The 26,778-nt window shown below is 44.7% G+C and overlaps 1 protein-coding gene across 3 annotated transcripts in view; it reads left to right on the top strand.

Annotated features, from left to right (window-relative positions):
* PPP1R13B (protein phosphatase 1 regulatory subunit 13B) overlaps positions 1-26,778 on the top strand; it is a 76,337-nt gene that overhangs the window by 24,937 nt on the left and 24,622 nt on the right. For 2 of the 3 annotated variants that reach the window (XM_060181109.1, XM_060181108.1), the window contains exons 2-4: positions 11,428-11,575; positions 16,604-16,723; positions 23,819-23,895. In XM_060181109.1, the coding sequence (XP_060037092.1) occupies positions 11,428-11,575; positions 16,604-16,723; positions 23,819-23,895 (345 nt within the window). Of the gene's footprint in view, positions 1-11,427; positions 11,576-16,603; positions 16,724-23,818; positions 23,896-26,778 lie in introns of those variants that run through there. The other variant, XM_060181110.1, reaches the window with a different exon arrangement.

Here is a 26,778-nt window from a genome sequence, read left to right as displayed (position 1 = left end):
ACCTGCAAGGGGAGTCGCTTCACAAGTGGAGAAGCAGGTCTGCAGGTGTCTGTCTTTGTCTTCCCCTCCTCTCTCCATTTCTCTCTGTCCTGTCCAACAATGACGACATCAACAACAACAACAACAATTACAAAATAAAAAAATCAAGGGCAACAAAAGGTAATAAATATTTATAGAAATATATTCTTAATTTCTTGGGTATGTATACCCAGGTGTTGATGGATGTTTTTTTTTATTTTTTCCATTTTTCTTGGCCTTGTTGTTGTTATTGCTGTTGTTGAATAGGACAGAGAGGAGGGGAGAGAAAGACAGACACCTGCAGACTTGCTTCACCGCCTGTGAAGTGACTTCCCTGCAGGTGAGGAGCCGGGGCCTCGAACAGGGATCCTTAAGCCGGTCCTTGCGCTTTGTGCCATGTGCGCTTACCCCACTGCGCTACCGCCCAGCCCCCCGCCCCCCATGGATGTGTTTTTATGAAATATATAGGGAGAGGTATTTTTCTTGACTGTTAGAGAAAAACATAGGGGAAGCCCTAATCTCAGAATTGCTGGTAAACCTAATTAAAATTTTTGTAAGGTCAAGAAATTTTAATTAAAACATTTATGTAGTTTTAATCAGGTAATTTTCTTTTTATTCTTTTTTATAGAGACAGGGGGTTAAATAGCATATTAGTTATGCAAAGAGACTCTCATGCCTGAGGCTCTGAAGTCTCAGGTTCAATCCCCCGTACCACCATAAACCAGTGCTGATCAGGGCTCTAGTAAAAAAAAAAAAAAAAAAAAGAGACAGAGAGAAATTGAGACAGGACTAGATAGCATAATGGTTATGCAAAGAATCTCATGCCTGGGAGTCGGGCTGTAGCGTAGCGGGTTAAGCGCAGGTGGCGCTAAGCACAAGGACCGGCATAAGGATCCCGGTTCGAACCCCGGCTTCCCACCTGCAGGGGAGTTGCTTCACATGCGGTGAAGCAGGTGTCTATCTTTCTCTCCTCCTCTCTGTCTTCCCCTCCTCTCTCCATTTCTCTCTGTCCTATCCAACAACGACAACAACAATAATAACTACAACAATAAAACAACAAGGGCAACAAAAGGGAATAAATAAATAAATCTTTTTAAAAAAAGAAAAGAAAAGAATCTCATGCCTGAGGCTCCAAAGTCCTAGGTTCAATCCCATGGATCACCATAAACCAGAGCTGCTCAGTGCTCTGGAGAAAGAAAAACAGAAAAACAGAGAAATTAAGAGGTAAGGGAGGGGGTGGAAGTGAGAGAGACACTTGGCAGCACTGCTTCACCACTCATGAACCTTTCCTCCTGCAGGTGTGGGCCAGGGGCTTGAATCCAAGCCCTTGCACATAGTATCATATGTACTCTACCAACCAGGTGCACTGCTGCCCAGCTCCCCCTAAGGTAATTTTTTTTAAAAAAAAAATTTATTTATTAGTGAAAGAGAAACAGACAGAAAACCAGAGCATTACTTTAGCATATGATTTGCTGGGGATTGAACTCAGGACCTCATGCATGAGGGAGAGTCCAACATTTTATCCCCAGGCTAGAGTCAAGACAGTTTTATGGTTGATTAATTAGGGGGGAAATGGCACTAATTAATATTCCATTGTTGGAATGTGCCAGTTTGTGCCATTCACCACTGAAAGACATCTTATAAAAGAGATTGGGGACTGGGAAGTTATTCACGTAGTAGCGCTGTCACCATGTGCAAAGATCCAGGTTCAAACCAGTACGGCAGTCTTCTTCTTCTTCTAGCGTTTGCCAGTACGGCAGTACTGTGGTGTCTCTCTCTCTTGTCTCTTTCTCTTCTGATCTCTATCTTTCTCGCTTTTCTTAAAAAAAAAAAAATCCAGGGCACGGTAAACCAGTGGCTATGCAAAGAGACTCTTATGCCTGAAGGCTCCAAAATCACAAGTTCAATTCTCAGCAACACCATAAGCCAGAGCTGGACAGTGCTCTGGTTAAAAAAAATATTAAAAAAAAGTTGTTGGGTTTGGTGGAATAGTGCAGGTGCAGTCTCAGTGCTAACCCTGGTAGGTAGACATTGCACGCATGCACGCACGCAATGTCTGTTCACTTATTGGTTAAGGGGGAGCAGATGTCCACTCCAGCATAAACAGTGCTGAGGCTAGAACCTGGAGCCTCAGGCATGTAAGTCCTACACTCTACCTGCCAAGCCATCTCCCTAGCTGCTAAAAGAGATGCTAGTGGTTTCCAAGTTTTGACAGTTACGAATAAAGCTACTAAAAACATTTCTGTGTAGGTTTTATGTGGATATGTTTTCAGCTCATTTGGGTAAATGCCAGGGAGGTCGATTGCTGAATCATATGGTAAGAGTATGTTTAGTTTTGTAGGGAACTGCCAGTGTCTTTCAAAGCGGCTGTTTCTTTTTCCATTCCCACCAGTGAAGCCCGTTACTCCATAGCCTCACAGCATTTGCCAGCAGTGTTCTCACTCGGCCCATTCTAGCAGAATTGTAGTGGTAGGTCATTGTTTTTACGTGGGGCCTCTGGAATGACCTAGATGTTGAGCATCTTGTATTTAATTGCCATCTGTACATTTTCTTTGGTGACGTGTCTGTATTTTTCCCCCCACCAATGTTATCACTAGCTCTGTGCCTGCATCGTTCCTTTACTCCTAGGGGATACCCTTCCTCCTCCTACCCTTAAATGTTTTTGAGGGAGACACACACTTAGCATTGCTCCATTGCTTGTGAGGCTTCCTCCATTGTGTGCTCCCATATGGTGTCGGGGGCTCAAACCCAGGTGCTTATGCATGCTAAGATGTGCACTCTACCCCTGGGCCCATCCATTTCTTAATTGGCTTCTTTGTTTTCCTGCTACTGAGTTTTATTTATTTATTTATTTATTTATGGATAGAGGCAGAAATTGAGAGGGGGAGGTAGAGATAGAGAGGGAGAAAGACAGACACCTGCAGTCCTGCTTCACTTCTCATGAAGCTTTCCCCCTGCAAGTGGGGACCAGAGGCTTTAACCCAGGTCCTTGCACACTGTAGTGGGTGCGCTTACAGGTATGGCACCGCCTGGCCCCCCTGCTACTGAGTTTTAAGAATTATGTGTGGGTGGGCGGTAGCGCAGTGGGTTAGGCGCACATGGTGCGAAGCGCAAAGACCAGTGTGAAGATCCCAGTTTGAGCACCCAGCTCCCCACCTGCAGGGTGGTCGCTTCACAAGCACTAAAGTAGGTCTGCAGGTGTCTATCTCCCTCTCCCCCTCCCCTCTCCATTTCTCTCTGTCCTATCCAACAACAATGACATCAACAACAGTAATAATAATGACCACAACAATGATAAAACAACAAGGGCAACCAAAGGGGAAAAAAATGGCCTCCAGGAGAAGTGGATTCGGCACCGAGCCCCAGCAACATCTTCTCCTAATCCATGATTTCTTCCTTCTGTTCACAGCACTAAGTATTGCTCATTCCGTTAAAGAGACACTGGTCCTAAGATGCTAATTGTGAGATGCCTTTCCAGGCAGTGGTCTGTGCAGCCCTGATCCTCACAAGGATGAAGCAGCCGTCATTCCAGGCAGGGGTTTCTCTCATGATCAGTGGGGTGTCAGAGCTGAGACAGCCTTGCAGTTGCTGTTAGTCTGCTGGGGCTTCCCCACTGCAGGTCAGCTTTATCCAGATGGGGAAAGACGGGGGGGGGGGGGGGGGGGCGGGCGGGGATGGTGGTGGTGCTACACTTGCAGGTGGGGCCAGGATGGACCTGGGCCGTATGTATGGCTGGGCAGGCTTCCATCCAGAGGAGCTATATTTCCTTTTTTGCTGTTCCAGGGGATTCTTTAGATTTGAGTGAGCAGCTTAAACTGCTGCATGGTGGAGACACTTCATACACTCTGCATCTCCACAAAGCTTCAGACAGATTCCCTCAGAATGCACAGGCCTGTAGTCCTTTTTTTTTTTTTTTTTTAATATTTATTCCCTTTTGTTGCCCTTGTTTTTTATTGTAGTTATTACTGTTGTTATTGATGTCGTCGTCATTGGATAGGACAGAGAGAAATGGAGAGAGGAGGGGAAGACAGAGAGGGGGAGAGAAAGATAGACACCTGCAGACCTGCTTCACTACCTGTGAAGTGATTCCCCTGCAGGTGGGGAGCTGGGGGCTCGAACCGGGATGCTTACGCCAGTCCTTGCGCTTTGTGCCACCTGCGCTTAACCTGCTGCACTACCACCTGACTCCACCCCTTTTTTAAATGTAAATACATTAATATTTATTTCAAATGATTGAAGATAAGTATTTTTATATTTATTCATTTTTCCTTTTGTTGCCCTTGTTTTTATTGTTGTAGTTATTGTTATTGATGTCGTCGTCGTCATTGGATAGGACAGAGAGAAATGGAGAGAGGAGGGGAAGACAGAGGAGGAGAGAAGGAGACACACCTGCAGACCTGCTTCACCACTTGTGAAGCGACTCCCTTGCAGGTGGGGAGCTGGGGGGCTCGAACTGGGATCCTTCCTCCGGTCCTTGCACTTTGCGCCACCTCAGCTTAATCCACTGCTCTACTGCCAGACTCCCTATATCCTATTGTTAAAGTAAACTTTTTTTTTAAAAAATTATTTTCCCTTTTGTTGCCCTTGTTTTTTATTGTTGTAGTTGTTATTGATGTCGTTGTTGGATAGGACAGAGAAATGGAGAGAGGAGGGGAAGACACAGAGGGGGAGAGAAAGACAGACACCTGCAGACCTGCTTCACCACCTGTGAAGCGACGCCCCTGCAGGTGGGGAGCCGGGGGCTGGAACTGGGATCCTTACACTGGTCCTTGTGCTTTGTGCCACCTGCGCTTAACCCACTGCTCTACAGCCTGACTCCCTAAAGTAAACTTTTTTAAAACACAATCAAATTTATTTTTATTTCGTTATTGGAGAATTAATGTTTTACATTCAACAGTAAATACTATAGTTTGTACATTCATAACATTCCCCAGTTTCCCATATAACAATACAAGCCCCACTAGGTCCTCTGTCATCCTTCTTGGACCTGTATTCTCCCCACAAAGTAAACTTTTTTAATATTTTATTTTATTTTTTTATTTTTCCCTTTTGTTGTTTTTCATTGTTGTAGTTATTATTGTTGTTGTTGTTGTTGGATAGGACAGAGAGAAATGGAGAGAGGAGGGGAAGACAGAGAGGGGGAGAGAAAGATAGACACCTGCAGACCTGCTTCACCGCATGTGAAGCGACTCCCCTGCAGGTGGGGAGCCGGGGTTCGAACCGGGATCCTTATGCCGGTCTTTGTGCTTTGCGCCACCTGCGCTTAGCCCGCTGTAATACAGCCCGACTCCCACAAAGTAAACTTTTAACATTATTTGTTGAGGGAGCAGAGTACTGCTCCTAGCATGTGTGAGCAGGGGGATTGAACTAGGGACTTCAAGATGCAAGTCTTGTACTCCACCAGCTGAACTGCCTCCATAATCGCAGTGTATGAGATCTAACTTAGTGAACTTTAAGTAGATGCTACTCAGGTGTTTAGGGTTTGTTGTTGTTGTTGTTGTTGTTAGCATTGTATAAATTTAGGGCATAGGAGGTGTTGATTTGATACATTTTTACATTGCGGTATAATTAGCTAAAATCTCTATCATCACATAGTTATTACTTTTTTTTTTTGCTCAAAACAGTGTCTCTCAGCAGGTTTATACTACAGTGACTAACTAGTTGGCTCCCCATGGCCCCCATTGAGCTCCTGCCCTGAAACAGCATACCCACCACACTGCTGAGCACCAGCCTAGTCTGTTTCTGTGGCTCAGCTTTTTAAAGATTCCACTTGTGAGTGATGTCACACAATGTTTGTCTTTCGCTAGCTGACTTATCTCACTGAGCATAAAGCCCTTGTGGTCCATTCTGGTTGTCCCAAATGACAGGATTTCCTTTTCTCTTGGCTGAATAAAAGTTCCATTGTGTACACGGAGTCACATGCCCAATGCATTCTGGTCAAGGAGGGGGTACAGTGCAGTGGCGTGTGTTGAACCACCCCAGCCAGGCTGTGTGCCGACACATCCACACAGCAGCCAAGTCACAGTGTGTCCCCATCAGGTGATACACGGGTCAGACTGTACTTCGTCTGTCTCCCCACTGACTGGTACCTCAGTAGTTTCCACCTCTTGACAGTTGTGGAGAAATCACTCTTGGAATGTGTTGTCAAGAGGGTTCAGTCTTATTTATTTATTTTTATTTATTTTTTATTTAAGAAAGGATTAATTAACAAAACCATAGGGTAGGAGGGGTACAACTCCACACAATTCCCACCGCCCAATCTCCATATCCCACCCCCTCCCCCTGATAGCTTTCCCATTCTCTAGCCCTCTGGGAGCATGGACCCAGGGTCGTTGTGGGTTGCAGAAGGTGGAAGGTCTGGCTTCTGTAATTGCTTCCCCGCTGAACATGGGCGTTGACTGGTCGGTCCATACTCCCAGTCTGCCTCTCTCTTTCCCTAGTAGGGTGGGTCTCTGGGGAAGCTGAGCTCCAGGACACATTGGTGGGGTCTTCAATCCAGGGAAGCCTGGCCGGCATCCTGATGACACGTGGAACCTGGTGACTGAAAAGAGAGTTAACATACAAAGCCAAACAAATTGTTGAGCAATCATGGACCCAAAGCTAGGTTCAGTCTTCTTGCTTAGGGGAAAGAACATCACTTTCTAAAGGCTGCCTCTACTTACCTTCCCAATAATGCAAATCCCAGTTGTGGAAAGCAAATTTAATGTGCTCGTCCAAAACTATTCTTTTCTTTGTTGCTAACTCTTCTCCAAAAATGTGTGGAGGGGATGAGAGTCTCTTTGCATAACCATTACGCCATCTACCCCCGCCCAGTTTCTCACTTTCTATATGTCGTGCTCCAGACAAGTTTTCAATTTTAGCTTCTGCTATCCGTTCTTCCTATTCTTTGGTAAACTTTCTCATTGTCTTATCTCTCAGTTATTTTGGTCATCTTGAGCTCCTTTTCCATTAGGAAGTGAGTTGTTTGGGGCAGGAGTAGATACCATAATGTTCTGCAAAAAGATTCTTATGCCTGAGGCTCCAAAGTCCCAGGTTCAATCCCCTCCACCACCACAAGCCAGAAGTGAGCCATGCTCTAGTAAAAAAGAGTGGTTTGCACTTTTTGACTATTACGATTAATGCTGCTGTATTTGTCTGCATTCAAGACTTCGTGTGGAAGCGGCTGGATAATGGCGCAGCTGGTTAAGCTTACACGCTGCAGTGTTCAAAGACTAGGGGTTCAAGTCCACCACCTGCAGGGAAACTTCACAAGCAGTGAAGCAGGGTTGCAGGTCTCTGTCTTCTCCCTCCTTCTCTCCCCTCTCCCTTCCCTCTCAATTTCTATCAAAAATTAAACTATTAAAATAATAATAACAACAACAATAATAATGAAAGACTTCACAGAGGGGACTGAATAGTGGTACACCAGGTTCAGCACACGCGTTACCATGCACGAAGTCCGGGGTTTGAGCCCTTGGTCTCCACCTGCAGTGAGGGAAGCTTCCCAAGCAGTTCATCGGGAACTCGGGCTTTCTCAGGAAATGCTGAGCTTCCCCAGAGCATGGCAGCAGTTAAGTCCTGCGGAAGAAGCCGGCTTCCTGTTTGCTTCCCAGAAGCAGCAATGGGGGAGGCTGCTGGAGGCAGTGCCGAGCCCCACTTAAGGTGGGAATGGCCCCACCTGACTGGCATTTAGAAAGTGATCTGGCGATGGGGGATGGCCAGCAGTGCACCCAGTTAAGCTCACATGGTACTAGGTGCAAGGACCTGTGCTAGGATTTGGGTTCGAGCCACTACTCTCGCCTGCAGGGGGGATGGGACACTTCACAAGCAGTGAAGCAGGTCTGCTGGTGTATACCCCTCCCCCCAATTTCTCTCTGTCTTATCAAATAAAAAAGGAGGGGGAAGGCCACTGGGAGCAGTGGATTAGCAGTGCGTGTACCAAGCCCAGCTGACCCTGGAGGCAAAAAAATAAAAAAAGAAAGTGACCTGGAGCTGAGGCCAGTTGGTGCTGGTGAGCATACAGATTACAATGCTCAAGGGCCTGTGTTCAAGTCCCCGGCCCCCACTTGCAGGGGAAAAGCTTTACAAGTCGTGAAGCAGTGCTGCAGGTGTCTGTCTTTCTCCCTCTCTCCCCCTTCCTCCCAGTTTCTGGTTGTCTATCAAATAAATGAAGATTATAATAATTTTAAAAAACCCTTAAAAAAAGAAGGAAAAGAAAGTGACCTGGGCACGAGGAGGGTGACTGGAGTAGGGAGATGTGTGGCAGTGACTCCCAATTCTGAGCAATTTTCAATTTGGGCTACATAAAGTCGAATGATCAATATAAAAATATTTAATCGGGGCCAGGCGGTAACACACCAGGTTAAGCGTATACAGTGTGAAGCAGAAGGACCGGTGCAAGGATCCTGGTTTGAGCCCCTGGCTCCCCACCTGCAGTGGGAGATGGGGTCAGTTCACAAGCGGCAAAACAGGTCTGCAGGTGTCTTATCTTTCCCTCACTCTGCCCCCCCCCCAATTTCTCTCTGTCCTATCCAACAACAACAATAAAAACAACAATGGTGGTGGTGGGGGAATGGCCTCTAGGAGCAGTGGATTCGTAGTGCAGGCACCAAGCCCCAGCAATAACCCTGGAGGCAAAAATAAATTAACCTCAAAACTTGAGTTTAGAGTACTTTGGGTTTTTTTTTTTAACTATTTATTCATTCATTTTCCCTTTTTGTTGTCCTTATTGTTTTATTGTTGTAGTTATTATTGTTGTCATTGATGTCGCTGCTGTTGGACAAGACAGAGAGAAATGGAGAGAGGAGGGGAAGATGGGGAGAGAAAGACACCTGCAGACGTGCTTCACCGCTTGTGAAGCGAATCTCCTGCAGGTGGGGAGCCGGGGGCTTGAACCAGGATCCTTATGCTAGTCCTTGTGCTTTGTACCACCTGTGCTTAATCACTGCGCTACTGCCAGACTCCTGAGTTTAGAGTACTCTGAAGAAAAGTACTTCACCGGCAGTGAAGCAGGCCCGTGGGGGGTAAAAAAAAAGAAAAAAACAGAAATGCCTGTAACATTGCCCCACTACTCATGAAGCTCTCCCCCTGCAGGTGGGAACCAGGGCATTGAACCTGTGTGACTGCAGGACATGTCACCACACAGCCCCGAAACAGGAAAACTTTAGGATACTCTCTGACTTTGGCTTAAATCGTATTTTAGGCATAATGTGGTTTTTTTTTTGTTTTTTTTTTTTGTTTTTTTGCCTCCAGGGTTATTGCTGGTGCTCGGTGCCAGTCTCTTCAGATATTAAAGTGTTTTTTTTTTTTTTTTTTTTTTTGGCCTCCAGGGTTATTGCTGGGGCTCGGTGCCTGCACCATGGCTCCTGGAGGCCATTTCCCCCCATTTTTGTTGCCCTCGTTGTTATTGTTGTTGTTGGATAGGACAGAAATTGAGAGAGATGGAGAAGACAGAGGGGGAGAGGAAGACACCTGCAGACCTGCTTCACCGCTTGTGAAGTGACTCCCTGCAGGTGGGGAGCCGGGGGCTCAAACCGGGATCTTTATGCTGGTCCTTGCGCTTTGTGTATGTGCACTTAACCCGTTGCATTACCACCCGGCCCCTGCATTTTTTTTTTTTATTTATTCCCTTTTGTTGCCCTTTTTGTTTTTTTTTAACCAAGACATCAACATTCAGCTCTGACTGTTGGTGGTGCTGGGGCTCAAACCTGGGACCCCACAGCCTTCTGATTCTGTGCACACTCATCACATTGTTTTCCCAGCAGGTTTTTACTTTTTAAAGTTAGAAATGGCTTTATACTTCAAGGTTATAAAAGAGAATTTTTAAAACTTAGTAAGGAAATAAAAGTTTATCTAGTTTTATCATACTTTTCTTTTTTGCCTCCAGGGTTATTGCTGGGGCTCAGTGCCTGCACCATGAATCCACTGCTCCTGGAGACCATTCCCCCCCCACTTTTTGTTGTTGCTCTTGTCACTGATGTTGTTGCCGTTGTTGGATAGAACAAAGAAAAATCGAGAAAGGAGGGGAGACGGGGGGGGGAGAAAGATAGACCCCTGCAGACCTGCTTCACTGCTTGTGAGGTGACCCCCCTGCAGCTGGGGAGCCAGGGGCTCAAACCGGGATCCTTACACTGGTCCTTGCGCTTCACGCCATGTGCACTTAACCCATCGCGCTACCGCCTGACCTTCTGTCCTATTACTTTTATAATCTTATGAGTTGTATGTAACTGTCTTGATCTGATGTGAACTTAACATATTGCTTCATGTGTAGTATGAATCCAGTGTATTGTTTTTCCAGATGGGTAACTTTATTGGTCAAATCTTGTCCATTGTGTAGTACTTTCCATCTTGATTTAGAGATGCTACCTTCATCTTTGCACGTTTTCTGTTTTTTGACTTCAGACTTTTTCCCATTGACCTCTTTAGTGCCACTATTGTTTTGAGGCTCCAGAATATCTGGGAGTGTGAGATTTCTCTTCATTTGGAATTTTCCTGACTTACTTTGCATCTTACTTTTTCATTATGTGGTTTACAATCACATCTATTTCTTTTTTTAAAAAAAAAATATTTATTTCCTTTTGTTGCCCTTGCTGTTTTGTTGTTGTAGTTATTATTGTTGTTGCTATTGATGTCATCGTTGTTGGATAGGACAGAGAGAATTGGAGAGAGGAGGGGAAGACAGAGAGGGGGGAGAGAAAGAGAGACACCTGCAGACATGCTTTACTGCCTGTGAAGCGACTCCCCTGCAGGTGGGGATCCGGGGGCTCAAACCAGGATCCTTACACAGGTCCTTGAGCTTTGCGCCACGTGCGCTTAACCTACTGCGCTACCACCCAACTCCCAGTCACTTCTATTTCTTTTTTTTTTAATATTTATTTATTATTTATTCCCTTTTGTTGCCCTTGTTTTTTATTGTTGTAGTTATGATTTATGTCATCATTGATGGATAGGACAGAGAGAACTGGAGAGAGGAGGGGAAGACAGAGGGGAGAGAAAGATAGATACCTGCAGACCTGCTTCACTGCTTGTGAAGCAATTCCCCTGCAAGTGGGGAGCTGGGGGCTCGAACTGGGATCCTTATGCTGGTCCTTATGCTTTGCGCCACATGCACTTAACCCGCTGTGCTACCACCCGACTCCCTATTTCTTTTTTTTTTTTTTTTTCAAAGATTTTATTTATTTATTAATGAGAAACACAGGAAGAGAGAGAAAGAACCAGGCATCACCCCCTGGTACATGTACTGCCCGGGATTGGACTCAGGATCTCATGCTTTATCCACTGCACCACCTCCCCGCCCACAGTCACTTCTATTTCTAAAAACAAGCATTTTGACTGGGTTGGGGTGGAGAGCCAAAAGATCAGTCTGGATTTATAGGCTAACTTCTATCTGGTGATGACTATAAGATGTAACTCTAATCTTTCTTCTTACAGATGATTTTAACCGTGTTCTTGAGCAACAATGAACAGATTTTAACAGAAGTTCCTATAACACCAGAAACAACTTGTCGAGACATTGTAGAATTCTGTAAGGAACCTGGGGAAGGCAGTTGCCATTTAGCTGAAGTGTGGAGGGGAAATGGTAAGTATTAGGATCTACAAGTATTACAAAGTACATTAAATTTATGGTTATTTAATGTAGACTATTGTTTCACCAGTTAATGTAGACTTGTTTCACCAGTAGTAATAAAGAACTGATTGATTAAAATGTATTACACTTGGGGTTGGGTGGGGATCGGATGGTAGCGCAGCAGGTTAAGCGCACAAGGTGTGAAGCATAAGGACCAGTGTAAGGATCCCGGTTGGAGCCCCTGGCTCCCCACCTGCAGGGGGTCGCTTCATAAGCGGTGAAGCAGGTCTACAAGTGTCTATCTTTCTCTCCTCTTCTCTGTCTTTCCCTCCTCTCTCCATTTCTCTCTCTGTCCTATCCAACAACGACAGCAGTAACAACAATAATAATAATCACAACAATGCTAAAACAAGGCCAACAAAAAGGGGGAGGAGGGAAGCCTCCGGGAGCAGTGGATTCCTGTTGCAGGCACTGAGCCCCAGCAATAACCCTGGAGGCAAGAAAAAAAATGTATTACACTGGGGTTAGGGTCTACAAATGTGTTTTGTAAGAAAATGGTAGGTGGGGGTTCGGGCGGTAGCGCAGTGGGTTGAGCGCACATGGTGTGAAGTGCAAGGACCGGCAGGAGGATCCCAGTTCAAGCCCCCAGCTCCCCACCTGCAAGGGGGGCCGCTTCACGGGCGGTGAAGCGGGTCTTCAGGTATCTGTCTTTCTCTCCCCCTCTCGGTCTCCCCTCCTCTCTCGATTTCTCTCTGTCCATCCAACAACAACACCAATGGTAATATAACAACGGTAATGATGACAGCAAGGGCAACAGAGTGGGGAAAACAAAGGTGGCCTCCAGGAGCGGTGGATTCGTCATGCAGGCAGGCACCGAGCCCCAGCAGTAACCCTGGAGGTTAAAAAAAAAAAAGAAAAGAAAAGAAAATGGTAGGTGATCTAACCCTTATGGTAGCCATCTGAAATAAGGAGGTTTTGCTCTGCGCGATCTCTTTCTTACTGTAACTACTAATCAATCAGATGAGAGTTCTTCATCCTCTGAGGCCTTATGGTGTTTGATACTGGTTGAGTTTGATACCTCCTTTTCTTCTCTCTTCTGATAATTTCATGAAGCTTTAGTTTATTCCACCTATAGTCAAAATCCTTTAATAAGTTCTTCATAAATATTAAACTGAAAATAATAAAATACTGATTTTTTTTTTAGTTTTAATTATTAGCATGAGAGGGGAAGGGAGATCACATAATGGTTACATAAAAGGATTTTCATGCCTGAGTCTCCAGAGTCCCAGGCTCAGTCCCCTACACCACCTTAAGCCAGAGCTGAGCAGTACTCTGGCATGAAGGGGGGGAGGGAGGAGGGAACCAACCACAGCATCATGCTGGCATGTGGATTGCTAGAGATTGGCCTTGGGACCTCTTGCTTCCTAGTGCCCTATTCACGCCACCACCTCCTGGGCCTCCTTGTTCTCACATTTTATGACCTTGTCAGATCAGTGTAAGTGATAAAATGACTGATGACTGAAAATTCTGCAAAAGCACTTGAACTCATAACAGAAGCGTTAAAACCATAGGGAGCGGGAGAAACAGTCAAAGGGAGGTAAAGAGAATGTGAACAGTGAGCTCTGAGGACAGCTCAGGGTCTGGTGCTGAGGGACAGAGGGCAGCAGGATGCATGAGAGGGGCTCACCTGCAGAGGAGGGTCCTGGACCCGCCTGCAGGAAGAGCTACCTGGGATGGAGGTGTCTGCTGGAACATGTTGAGCTGAGGTGGCAGTAAAATGGATTTCCAGATGGGAGTGTTTGAAGAGCACTTAGGGATAATTGTTAGTCTTAAAAGATTTTTCTTTAATGAGGAGTAAGCCCAGGGTTTCACACATGTGTAATACCACATTTAAGTGACCCCAGTTTTTAAATTTCCTTTTTGAGAGGGAGAGACACCACTCCTCTATCTATGGTGTTCCCCATAGTGTCATCTCTAGGGCGCTCTTGTGTGATGCCAGGGCTTGAATGTATAGTTAGATAGCCCTCGGGAGACTAAAAATCCAGCAGAGCAGTCCTGGAGGTAGTGCAGCAGATGAAACCATGGACTTTTCAAGCATGAGGTCTTAAGTTCGACCCCCAGCATTGCATGGTCAGAATGAAGCTCTGGTTCCTTCTCCTTCCCCTCACTCCATTTATTAATACAGTCTTAAAAGTCAAATTAAACAGAGGACCTAGTGGGGGTTGTATTGTTATATGGAAAACTGGGAAATGTTATGCATGTGCAAACTATTGTACTTACTGTTGAATGTAAAACATTAATTCCCCAACAAAGAAATTTTTAAAAAGGTCAAATTAATAGAAATTGTAAAAACCTTAAGCACAGGTGGCGCAAAGCGCAAGGACTAGCCTAAAGATCCTGGTTTGAGCCCCGAGCTCCCCACCTGCAGGGGAGTCGCTTCACAGGCAGTGAAGCAGGTCTGCAGGTGTCTGTCTTTCTCTCCCCTCTGTCTTCCCCTCCTCTCTCCATTTCTCTCTGTCCTATCCAACAACAACATCAATAACAACAACAATAAACATAACAAAAGCAACAAAAGGTAAAATAAATTTTTAAAAAATTGTAAAAACCAGTAAAATTCTAAAATATTTAGGACTTAAAGTACTACCTACCAAAATGAAAGTGTTTGCACACAAATGAGAAGCATTATGTGCCTGTCAGGGCCAAGCAAGGGTCAGGCTTGCTGGCTGAAATGAGGTTCAGGGAGCTGAGGGAAGCCCTTAGTACTCGGAGCCAGAATGAGGGGGAGAGAGCCCTCAGGAGCCTTAGACATTTCATCAGTCAGTATCAGGCAGAAAGGTTAACATCATATCAATCAACGAAACACCAGCTTTGAGCTAACGCTATCACGTGCTTTGAGTCAGAGTGTAATGCTGCCCTAACACTGCCCCAGAATGTGGTGCCAGGTGGTAGTGAGCCTTTTTTCTGCCTATAACTACAAATAAAGAGATTAAAATTTAGAGGCCAGGTGGTGGTACACTTGGTGAAGCACACACATTACAGTGTGCAGGGACCCAGGTTCAAACCCTACCCTGGTCCCTACCTGCAGGAGGAAAGTTTCACGCATAGTGAAGTGGTGCTGCCGTTGTCTCTCTCTGTCCTTCTATCTATCTTCCCTCTTCCCTCTTGATTTTTTTGTCTCTAGCCAATAAATAAGTTATTTATTTTAAAACAGAGTCTGTATCTGTTCAAGTCCCAAAGGTTCCCCACCAAGTTGGGTTTACAAGCAAGCCTGAATTTTATAGGCCTTCAAAGAAGAGATAATACCAAGTTTATATAAAAAAAATGTCAGAACAGAGTTGACCACTCAGTTCATTTTGAGGACAACAAGACTTTGATATCCAAACTGAACAAGATTATAAGAAAAGTACTAGACCAGACTCACTTTGAACACAGACGCAGAAATCCCACATAAAATACCAGCAGATCCATTTCTGAGTATATTAAAAAGTCATGAGTAAGTGGGATCCTGGAGCACAGTGCTGGAGGGGCAAGCTCATGCCTATTAACAGGCAGTGTTATGGGGTGAAGAGCAGCACGACCAGTCAGCAGCACCACTGAACACCTTTTCAAGATAGCAGAGAGCTTCCTTCAGTCAGTAAAGCCCTCGGAGCGCTCACGTGGTTTTGAAATTGTGAACGCAAATCCACTAGAGCCAGAAAGGAGAAAAGAAACTCACATACTATGAAGTTCTTTTCAACATTTTGCTTACGGGTTCTAGCCAAATAGTAAAATAAGGATGAGGAAAAGAGATTTGAAAATTGAAGGGCAGTAGTGCACCAGCTTAAGTGCACATAGTACAAAACACAAAGATCCTGGTTCCAGCCCCCATTCCCTACCTATGGGGGGTTTAAGTTGGGGGGGGGAGTCCGGCGGTAGCGCAGCAGGTTAAACGCAGGTGGCGGCGCAAGGACCGGCGTAAGGATCCTGGTTCAAGCTCCCGGCTCTCCACCTGCAAGGGAGTCGCTTCACAAGCGGTGAAGCAGGTCTGCAGGTGTCTTATCTTTTCTCTCTCCCTCTCTGACTCCCTTCTTCTCTCCATTTCTCTGTCCTATCCAACAACAGTGACATCAATAACAACAATAATAACCACAAGAATAAAGCACAAGGGCAACAAAAGGAAACAAATATTTTTTTAAAGTATACTTGAAGTTGATGAATATATTTAGTTCCACAGAGTTTGATTGTTACTAATTTGGAAATTTTTGGCCAGCACTAGTGAACAGTCAGTGATACTGTCTGAATTGCTAACAGGTGTCCTGCTCAGTTGTGGTGGTTCATCTGATCGCTGCCTATGACATTTTAAAGAATAATAAGGCATGACTGGGGAGCCAGTATAATGGTTCTGCAGATGGATTCGTGCCTGAGGCTCTGAGGTTCAGGTTCAGTGCTCAGCACCACCATCAGCCAGAGCTGAGCAGTGCTCTGGTCCCTCGGTGTGTAGATTTCTCTCTTTCATTGAAAAATAATGAAATATTTTTAGAAGAAGAATGCTCATGGATGTGCTTTGAATAATGGGAGGCACACTGTTTCTTGATACATTTCAAAGGGTATGTGTCAATATTGTTTAAATTTCTTAATGTATATAACTCTTGTGTCTGTGTCAGATTTTTCATAGTCACAGGTCTGCTTTTTATTTCATTAGAGCTATAATTCAGTGTGTGTAATCCTCTCTTTCTTCCTGTCTTTTCCAGAGCACTGCTCAGGTCTGTTTTATGGTGATGCAGGGATTGAATCTTGGGCTTCAGAGCCTCAGGCATAGAATTGTTTTGCATACCCATTATGCTGTCTCCTCAGTCTGGCCCTACATTTATTTATTAATATTTTAGAGGTCAGAGATACAGTTTGGTGGCAAAGCACATGCTTCACAAATATGAGGTCCTGGGTCTGATCTCTGGCACCCCCTACCTCCCCCCAAAAATAATGAACAGTTCTTACATTTGATAGCATTCCTCTTGCTTGCTTCTGAGTTAATAAGATGTGGGACTTTTTTTTTTTTTTCAGAGCGTCCTATACCCTTCGAACATATGATGTATGAACACCTTCAGAAGTGGGGGCCACGAAGAGAAGAAGTGAAGTTTTTCCTTCGACATGAAGATTCCCCAGCTGAGAGCAGTGAACAAGGTATACAAGTGCTCGAGTGTTTCCCTGTTTGCTTTTTTGTCATAAAAGGTAATCTAGTGGTCCGGGAGGTGGCACAGTGGATAAAGCAATGGACTCTCAGGCATGAGGACTTGAGTTCAATCCCTGGCAGCACATCTACCAAAGTGATGTCTGGTTCTCCCTCTTCCCTCCCTCCTCCCCCCTCCCCTCCCCTCCCTCTCTCCTTCTACCTCTCTCATTAATAAATAAATAAAATATGTTTTTTAAAAAAGTTAATCTAAGAAACTTTTTCTCTTTTGGGGCTCATTTTCCAGCAATCATCCCCCTCTATTTTGGGGTGGGGGTATGGGGGCTGTACTGGTTCCCAAATTTTTTTCCTACTTTTATTATTTTTCATCTGTGATTAATAGTGGGTTATAAGATTGTGAGATTACAGGGCCTAGTTCCACAGCACCCCCGCCACCAGAGTTCTTTCCCTTCCCTCCCACCCCCGCCAAAGATAACGACCATAGTTCTCACAAGTCTTAGAAACAATTTTTCACTTCCTTTCTTCTTCTTCTTCATTTTTCGAATTCATGTGTATCAATTCTCTAGATTTCACATTCATTAATTTTCATTCATCTCTTTACCTATTTTACTAAGCATTATCACCTCCAGTTCTCTTTTTTTTTTATTTTTTATTTTTTTTCTTTTTTATTTAAGAAAGGATTAATTAACAAAACCATAGGGTAGGAGGGGTACAACCCCACACAATTCCCACCGCCCAATCTCCATATATCCAGTTCTCTTTTGTCCCAAAGAACATATCATCTTTTTGATTGCAGAGTAGTATTCCATGGAGAATATATCCCATTGTGTATCCCATCATGTATCCCATCATGTGTTGATGGGCATTTTGAGTGTTTCTGCTCTTTGGTTATTGTGAAAAATGCAGCTGTGAATGCAGGGTTTGAAAAATGTCTCTTTCAATTAGTGATTTGGTGGTATTGCAGGATCATAAGTTACTTCCATTTTTATTAAAGGATTCTCCTTATAGTCTTCCAAAGGGGCTGTGTCAGTTTACATTCCCGCCAGTAGTGGGGCAGAGTTCCTTTTTCGCTACAACCTCAACACCTGTCCTTTCCTGTTTTGTTGATGTAAGCCATTGTCACAGGTGTGAGATGGAATCTCCATGTAGTTTTAATTTGCATTTCTCTAATGATAAATGAAGTACAGCATTTCTTCATTTATCTGTGGGCCATGTGTAAACTCCTCTTTAAAAAATTGTTTAGGGCGGAGGTAGATAGCATAATGGCTATGCAAACAGACTGTTTTTTTATTTAAGATTTTATTTATTTATTCATGAGAAAGAAAGGAGAGAGAGAGAAAGAACCAGACATCATTCTGGTACGAAAGAACCAGACATCATTCTGGTACATGTGCTGCCAGGGATTGAACTCAGAACCTCATGCTTGAGAGTCCACTGCTTTAGTCACTGCACCACCTCCCAGACCACGCAAACAGACTCTTATGCCGGAGGCTCTAGTGTCTCAAATTCAGTCTCCCGCACCACTATAAAACAGAGCTGAGCAGTGAATGCTCTGGTTAAAACAAAAAAATTACTGTGTTTTAGTTCATTTTTTTCTTTTTTTTTTTTTTCTTTTGTAGAGCTTTACCAATTCTGTATAGATGTTTGATATCAGTCACTTGTTGGATTGTGATGTGCAAATATTTCTTCCCACTTAATGGTTTGCCTGGTTATCCTTGTCTCCCTCCCTCCCTGGGTCCTTGTGCATTGTAGCATGTGCACTCAACCAGGTGCGCCACCACCTGGCCCCAGAAAAAAACCTATTTCTAAGATTCTTGGGAGGAATGAATACCTCAACAAGACTTGTCTGCTGACAGCACAGCTCACTGCAGCCCCAAGATTACAGTGCTCCTTGGATGAAAGACAGAGACATCATATATGCAGGTTAACTCAGGCTGGATTGAAGACTTCATATTACACTTATAATAATAAAACACATGAAAGAAAACATAGGTGAAACATTTCAGTACATTGACATCAAAGATACATTTGGAGACTCAACTCTCCAGGGGAAACTAAAGAAAGAATAAGTGGGGGTCGGGCGGTAGCACAGCGGGTTAAGCGCCATTGGCACGAAGCTAAAGGACCGGCGTAAGGATCCCAATTTGTCCCCGGCTCCCCACCTGCAGGGGGGTCACTTCACAAGCAGTGAAACAGGTCTACAGGTGTCTATCTTTCGCTCCCCCTCTCTGTCTTCCCCTCCTCTCTCCATTTCTCTCTGTCCTATCCAACAACAATGATAAATAACAAGGGCAACAAGAGGGAAACAATGGCCTCCAGGAGCAGTGGATTCGTGCTGGCACCGACCTAAAGATGACATTCAGATGTCCACAGACACAGGAGAAAATGCTCCACATCACTGATCATTAGGGAAATTACAATTAAGACCAGAATGAGATACCGCCCCATACCTGGGAGGTTGGCCTCAGGTGTGACACAAACCAAGGTGTGACAGATATTGAAGATGTGGTCCCCACTTCATTGAAGGTAGCTTCAGTGTTGTGGTCACTTTCTCTCTCCCTCCCTCCTTCCCTACCTCCCTGCCCCCCCCTTTCTGTTTCTGAGAGAAAAAAGGGAATATATGTATTCCTCCAATGGCATACTACTATCAGTCAAAGAAGATGAAGTTGTATCATTTAGAACAAAATGGATAGAACTTAAGGCAATTATGCTGAGTGAAAGAAACAAAGGGGTGAAAAAAAGCTGCTTGATGATTCAGCTCACACGTGGAATGTAGATGACTAAGCAAATGAACTTGGGGGATGAAAAAGATCATCAAACTGTCTCTAGGCCTGTGAGAACCATGATTGTGTGGAGGTGGGGAGGACATGGTGGAAGGTAAGAGTACTTAAACCAAGTGTGTGATTCTACCCGAAAAGTCCTCTTAAGTTGTATTTATTTATTATGGAGACAGATAGGAGAGAGAAGAATCAGGTATCACTCTGGTACATGTGCTGCCAGGGATTGAACTCGAGACCCTTGTCTCTCTCCCTCTCTATCCCTCCTTCCCTCTCAATTTCTCTATCAAATAATAAATAAAAATTTTTTAAAAGAGGGGGGATGGGGAAGATAGAGAAAGAAAGACACCAGCGACATTGCTTCACTACACATGAAGCTTCCCTGCAGATGGGGACCAGGGACTCAGCCCGGGTCCTTTTTCCTGATAATGTGTGTGCTCAACCAGATGCGCCACGACTCAGCCCCCCAAGGGATATTCTTTTGTCTGAAAAAGGCTCATTCCTCAATTGCAGGTCATTCTTCATATTTGTATTTTATATTTAAACGGACTGCAGAACTTGTGCAGTGTTAGGGCATAGGGCTTGCATGCTTGAGAGCTTGGATTTGACTCAGGCTGTGCTCATCTCTCTCTCTCTCTCTCTCACACACACACACACACACACACACACACACACACACATTTTCATTCAACAAGAGAGAAATTGAGAGGGGAGCAGGAGATACAGAGAAAGATAAGACACCTGCAGACCTTTCTCACCATTCGTGAAGTGTTCCCCCTGCAGGTGGGGAGCGGGGACTCTGACCCAAGTCCTTGCGCCTTGTATGTGTGTGCTTAACCGCATTTCCCCCTAGCACACACCTTTGATCCTTCTTGTGAACTTTTAGCCCAGTCCCTTCCTCACTGTGAAACACTCAGCTCAGATCTGATGCCTTCAGCTCATGCCAAGGCCTGTCTCTCTCCCTGTCACAGCCTCTCTTGCCCTAAGTCAGAATTCCATCCCTGCCAGTGTCAAAGTCAGCCCTCTACCTCTTTCCCCTAGGCCTGTGCACACTGCACCTGCTCTCTGAGCTCCCAGAGAGAGAGGGCGCATAAAGCAACCCCCGGGGGCACTGTTTCCTCTGCTGGTGTTCATTAGCCAGAGTTCAGTACCCGAGACTCATGTTTCCTTGGTCCTTTCACAGAGCTGAAGACAAAGCATTTGTCATTGCTTAACATCACTGAAAAGGGAATACAGTTGAGTGTTATGTGTATACCTAAGATAGTATAATAAGTAGTAAAAGAAGCTCCTCACCTAAGAATGAAGTTCTTTCTTGGGACGCGAGAGGAAGGAAAGAGAATTTGTACTCCGGTCTCATTTTTCACTCTGGGAGACAAGGCAGGTCCTGTGCAGAGGGAGCGTGGTGAGAGCCCGGAGCCGTGTACTGGTTGGAGGGAGGGTGCCTGAATTCAGTCCTCTGCTCACTCGGTGTGGGCTTTGGGACAGGGACTTCACCTCCTGTGCCTCAGTTTCTTTCTTTGCACTGAGCTGATGAAGCACTTAGTGCACATGAATAGCTCACTGAAAGCTGGTAGCTCCTTTTAGTCTTACTTTTACTCTGAATATGTTCTGTATTTACCACCAAAGACTAAGTGGCACCTACAGTATAATTCCAGAGTTGTGAGGTTTATAGTATTTATTCTAATGTCTTAGTGGTTTGTTGTTTGGATGAGGTAGCAATTACAGAATATTAAATTAACCTGAATACCTTATCCTTTTTTTAATATTTATTTTTCCCTTTTGTTGCCCTTGTTTTGTTGTTGTAGTTATTATTGTTGTTGTGATTGATGCCATCATTGTTAGATAGGAGAGAAATAGAGAGAGGAGGGGAAGACAGAGAGGTGGGGAGAAAGATAGACATCTGCAGACCTGCTTCACCACCTGTGAAGCAACTCCCCTGCGGGTGGGGAGCCGGGGGCTCGAACCGGGATCCTTACACCAGTCCTTGCGCTTTGCACCATCTTTGCACCACTTAACCCGCTGCGCCACCGCCCGACTCCCCCCGAATACCTTATCCTTAAAAATACCAAGAAAGAAAATACCGAGACTTGCTAAGGTTTTAATGAACTCTGACTGACAGCTGCCATGGCGTGTATGTAATTTCTTTTCAAAGGAGACAGCACAGGGTTTCACGGAGCAGCAGTGGTCGCACCATGGCTGCACTTGCTTTGAAGCTGGTCACCAGTTGTGTTAAAGCAATGCTTCATAATCTTGTTCTTCCTTGTAGTGGTTTTTCTTTGTTTTCAGCAGGGATATCACTGGGTCTTGGTGGCTGCACAACTCTGCTGTTCCCAGTGGCTATTTTTTTTCCCTTTCTGTTAATAGAGGGCAAGAGAGAGGGGGAGAGAGACTTGTAAAGGTTCCCTCCCTACTAGTGTCGGCACGGCAATGAGCCCAGTTCCTTACACCTGGTACTGTGTGCACTCTGCCATCTGCTAACCCCAGCCCAATGGCCATTTTTAAGTGTTAAATAAAATCAGAAGATTCTAAAATTAGAGTAGATATTTTCAAATTTATATGAAAAACAATTTTTAAAATTTTCGTTCTAGGGTGGGGAGAAAACATAGTAGTTTTGCAAAAGTCTTTCATATTTGAGAATCTGAGGTCCCAAGTTTTACCCAGGCATCACCATAAGCCAGAGCTGAATAGTGCTAAGAAATTGAAAAGTAAAAAAATTTATTCATTTGCCTCCAGGGTTATCACTGGGGCTCAGTGAATCTACTGCTCTTGGAGGCCATTTTTCCCATTTTTTTTGCATTTGTTGTTGCCCTTGTTGTTGCCATTGCTGTTGTTAGATAGGAAAGAGAGAAATCAAAAGAGGGGAGGAGAAAGGACCTGCAGACCTGCTTCACCAACCGTGGAGTGACCCCACTGCAGGTGTGGAGCCAGGATCCCTATGCTGGTCCTTGTACTTTGCATCATGTGCGCTTAACCCTGGCCCCCTAAACTTACTTTTAACCAGAGCCCGGTGGCTTATGCTGGCGCTAGGGATTGAACCTGGGAAGTATAAGCCTTGGGCGTGAAAGTCTTTTGCAGAATGATCACGCTGTCTCCCTGGTTCCAGAAATCTTGTTTATACAGAATGAGAGAGAGAAGCCACGAGGCAGTTGCATCTTGCCATGTGTGTGCCCTAGCACATGGGAGTTCCATGGCCCCAAAGATGCTCTAGTGTTAATAATGTGCCTCTCCCCTCTCTGAATAAACAGATAACCTGAAATCATCAATGTGCAGCACCCCAATTCTAAAAAAGAAAAAGAAAAACGGGTCGGGCGGTAGTGCAGCGGATTAAGTGCAGGTGGCACAAGGACCAGCATAAGGATCCCGGTTCGAGCCTCCGGCTCCCAACCTGCAGTGGAGTCGCTTCACAAGCGGTGAAGCAGGTCTGCAGGTGTCTGTCTTTCTCTCCTCCTCTCTGTCTTCCCCATCTCTCTCCATTTCTCTCTGCCCTACCCAACAATGATGATATCAATCACAACAACAGTAATAACTACAACAACAATAAAACAAGGGCAACAAGAGGGGGGAAAAAGCAAAATTAAAAAAAAAAATTAATGAAAAAAAAGGGGCTGAGAGATAATTCACTTGCTAGAGTGTACACTTTGCCACAGATAGTGGCCTGGGTTCAAACCCCAGGATGCCACACGGGAGCAGCTGCATTGGGTGGAGAGGTGCCTCTCTGTCCCTTCATTTTTCTCTGCCTACCTGTCATCCTCTGAATAAAATTTTTTTTTAATATTTATTCATTTTCCCTTTTTGTTGCCCTTGTTTTATTATTGTAGTTATTGTTGTTGTTATTGATATCTTTGTTGTTGGATAGGACAGAGAGAAATGGGGGAGAGGAGGGAGAAAGATGGACACCTGCAGAACTGCTTCACCACCTATGAAGCGACTCCCCTGCAGGTGGGGAGCCAGGGGCTCGAACCGGGATATTTACGCTGGTCCTCAAGCTTTGCGCCACCTATGCTTAACCCGCTGTGCTACCGCCCAACTCCCCCCCAAATTTTTTTTTTAATAAAATCGAGGGGTTCATCCAGAGTAGGAGAATTGTGCAGGTGCAGAATACCAGTGATAACTCAGGTGGCAAAATAAATATGAAAAACTTTATGAACTAAGATTAATCATAAAATGTTGTTCCAGCTGTACTGTTTTGAGTTGTTTATCCTGAAATTTTGTCCCTGTGTTTGATAGGTGTCTGAATAATTATTAAAGATGTGGGGGAATAACGTTTTTCTGGCATGTCTTTTAGTAAGTGCGGTCTTCTTATTTCTTTAGGTGGCCGGCAGACCCAAGATCAAAGAAGTCAGAGAAATGTAGTTAGTGTACCTGGTGAAAAGCACTCTGAGAATGGGGTATGTAATAATGACCTAAGCTGAATTCTTAACATTTCTCTTCATCAGGTATTGAGTTTGGATTACAATCTTTTTTGAAGAATTGTTTTTATTTTTATTTTTTTAAATATTATTTTATTTCCTTTTGTTGCCCTTGTTTTATTGTTGTAGTTGTTATTGATGTCATCGTTATTAGATAGGACAGAGAGAAATGGAGAGAGGAGGGGAAGACAGAGGGGGAGAGAAAGACACCTGCAGACCTGCTTCACCACTTGTGAAGCGTCTCCCCTGCAAGTGGAGTGCCGGGGGCTCAAACCAGGATCCTTAACGCCAGTCCTTGTGCTTTGCGCCACCTGCGCTTAACCTGCTGCGCTACCGCCTGACTCCCTGAAGAATTGTTTTTAGATAGACCTAGTCATTTCTGTTGAATATTTCAAAACTTTCTAAAATGTTCAAGGGGCTATCACTGCGTGATCCTCCCAGTTCACACCGGGGTTCTAGCCTGGTGGTCTTGGGTGGGTAGCGCTATCTGGTGCCTCCCCTGTGCCTCTGTATGTTTGACAGACCATGATGAAGAGGTCAATTTGCTTTGTATCTTCATTGCTGATCTCAGGTTCGGAAAGACTAAAAGGCAGTGGGTCTGCCTCACAGTGCCAGGCTGGGGAAGTGCCAGGCAGCACAGTGGCTCTGCAGAAGACTGTCATGCCTCAGGTTCTGAGGTTCCTTCCAGTTTCAACCCCCCATGCCACCGCAAGTCATAGCTGAGTAGTACTCTGCCATCTCTGTCTCTTTGTGTATATCTCATTAAATAAGTAACATTTATTTATTTATTTATTTAACCAGAGCACTGTTCAGCTCTGGCTTATGGTGGTGCGGGGGCTTGAACCTGGAACTTTAGAGCCTCAGGCAAGAGAGTCTGTTTGCGTAACCATTATGCTATCTACCCCTGCCCATAAGTAAAATATTTTTAAAAGATTTTTATTTATTTATTAATGAGAAAGATAGGAGGAGAGAGAGAAAGAACCAGACATCACTCTGGTACATGTGCTGCCGGGGACTGACTGAGTTTGATCCCTGGTAGCACATGTACCATCCTCCTATATTTCTCATAAATAAAATCTTTTAAAAAAGAGAGAGAGAGAGAATGATTATATCACTTTAAATTTTTTTTTAATTGCGGGGCTGGGTGGTGTGACACCTGGTTAAGCACACATGTTACAGTGCGCAAGGACTTGGGTTCAAGCCCCCAGTCCCCACCTGCAGGAGAGAGCTTCACAAGTGGTGAAGCAGGGCTGCAGGTGTCTCTCTGTCTCTCTCTATCACCCCTTTCCCTCTCAGTTTCTGGCTGTCTCTATCCAATAAATAAAGATAATAATTTTTTTAAATTTAAATTACCTCCAAGAGATTGTATCATTTGGAACAAAATGGTTGGTACTGGAGGTGATCATGCTGAGAGAAGTAAGTGAAGAGCAACTACCAGAAGATTTTGCTCTTACGTAGAATATAGATGACTAAAGCAAATAAACTTGGAAAATGTATACTTAACAGGGCCGGGTGGTGGCACACCTGGTTGAGTAAGTGCACGTTATAGTGTTCAAGGACCTGGGTTCGAGCCCCCGGTTCCCACCTACAGGGGGAAAGCTTTACGAGTGGTGAAGCGGGGCTGTGGTTGTTTGTCTGTTTCCCCCCCTCTCTTTTTCCCTTCCTGATCTCAATTTCTGGCTGCCTCTATCCAATAAATAAGGATAATTAAAAAAAATTAAAGAAAAGAAAAATGTCTACATACATACAAGACTGTCTTTTGGACTTCGTAAGAACTAAATCGCTTGGGGGGAGGGTGGTTGGAGGGGCACAGATGGGTGTTAACTTCCATACATCATATGTGGGGGTGAATAAAAAACTTGCTTTCAGGGCTGGGGAGATAGCATAATGGTTATGCACACTGACTCTTAATCCTGAGGCACTGAAGATCCCAGGTTCAATCCCCAGCACCGCCATAAACCAGAGCTGAGCAGTGCTCTGGCCCCCCCAGAAAAAAGAACTTGCTTTCAGTGGAGAGAGATCATCTCACTGTAGAACAGAGACGGAGAATAGACTGATACTGGTTGGGGTGAGGCACATGGCGAATCAGAATTGGCTCTCTTCTTCTTCTTCCTTCTTTTCTTTCTCTACCAGGGCACTGCTCCGCTCTGGCTTACAGTGGTGCCGGGAATTGAACCTGAGATCTCAGAGCCTCAGGCATTGATAGTCTTTTTTTTCTTTATAACCATTATATTATGTTATCTTCCCAGCCTGGGGCTTTTTTAAATTTTTTATTTTATCTTTTTTATCTTTATTTTTATTTATTAGATAGAGACAGCCAGAAATTGCGAGGGAAGGGGTGATAGAGAGGGAGAGATATAGTCACCTGCAACACTGCTTCACCACTTGTGAAGCCTCTCCCCTGCAGGTGGGGACCAGAGGCTTGAACCCTGGTCCTTGCACACCATAACACATGTGCTTAACTAGGTGTGCAACCACCCGGCCCCTATTTTATCTAAGATTTGTTTACTAAGAGAAAAATTGTGGGGTGGGGGTAGATAGCATTATAGTTATGCAAAGAAACTCTCATGCCTGAGGATCCAAAGTCCTAGATTCAATCCCCTGCACCACCATAAGCCAGAGTTGAGCAGTGCTCTGGGAAAAAGGCAAAAAAGAAAAAATGGAGAAGCAATGCATCATTCTAGCACATGTGCCACAGATTGACCTCAGTCCAGTGCTTTATCTACCTCCCAGGATGCAGCAGAGTTTGTGCAGAAATAAAAAATTAGAATGAGGGAGTCAGGTGGTAGCGCAGCAGGTTAAGCGCAGGTGGCACAAAGTGCAAGAACCGGCTGGCTTAAGGATCCCAGTTTGAGCCCCCAG

Source organism: Erinaceus europaeus, chromosome 22 (genome assembly GCF_950295315.1).
Source record: "Erinaceus europaeus chromosome 22, mEriEur2.1, whole genome shotgun sequence".
In the NCBI taxonomy this organism is placed as follows: Eukaryota; Metazoa; Chordata; class Mammalia; order Eulipotyphla; family Erinaceidae; genus Erinaceus; species Erinaceus europaeus.
Note: the sequence above shows the minus strand (reverse complement) of the source record. Positions and strands in the feature narration are given on the sequence as shown.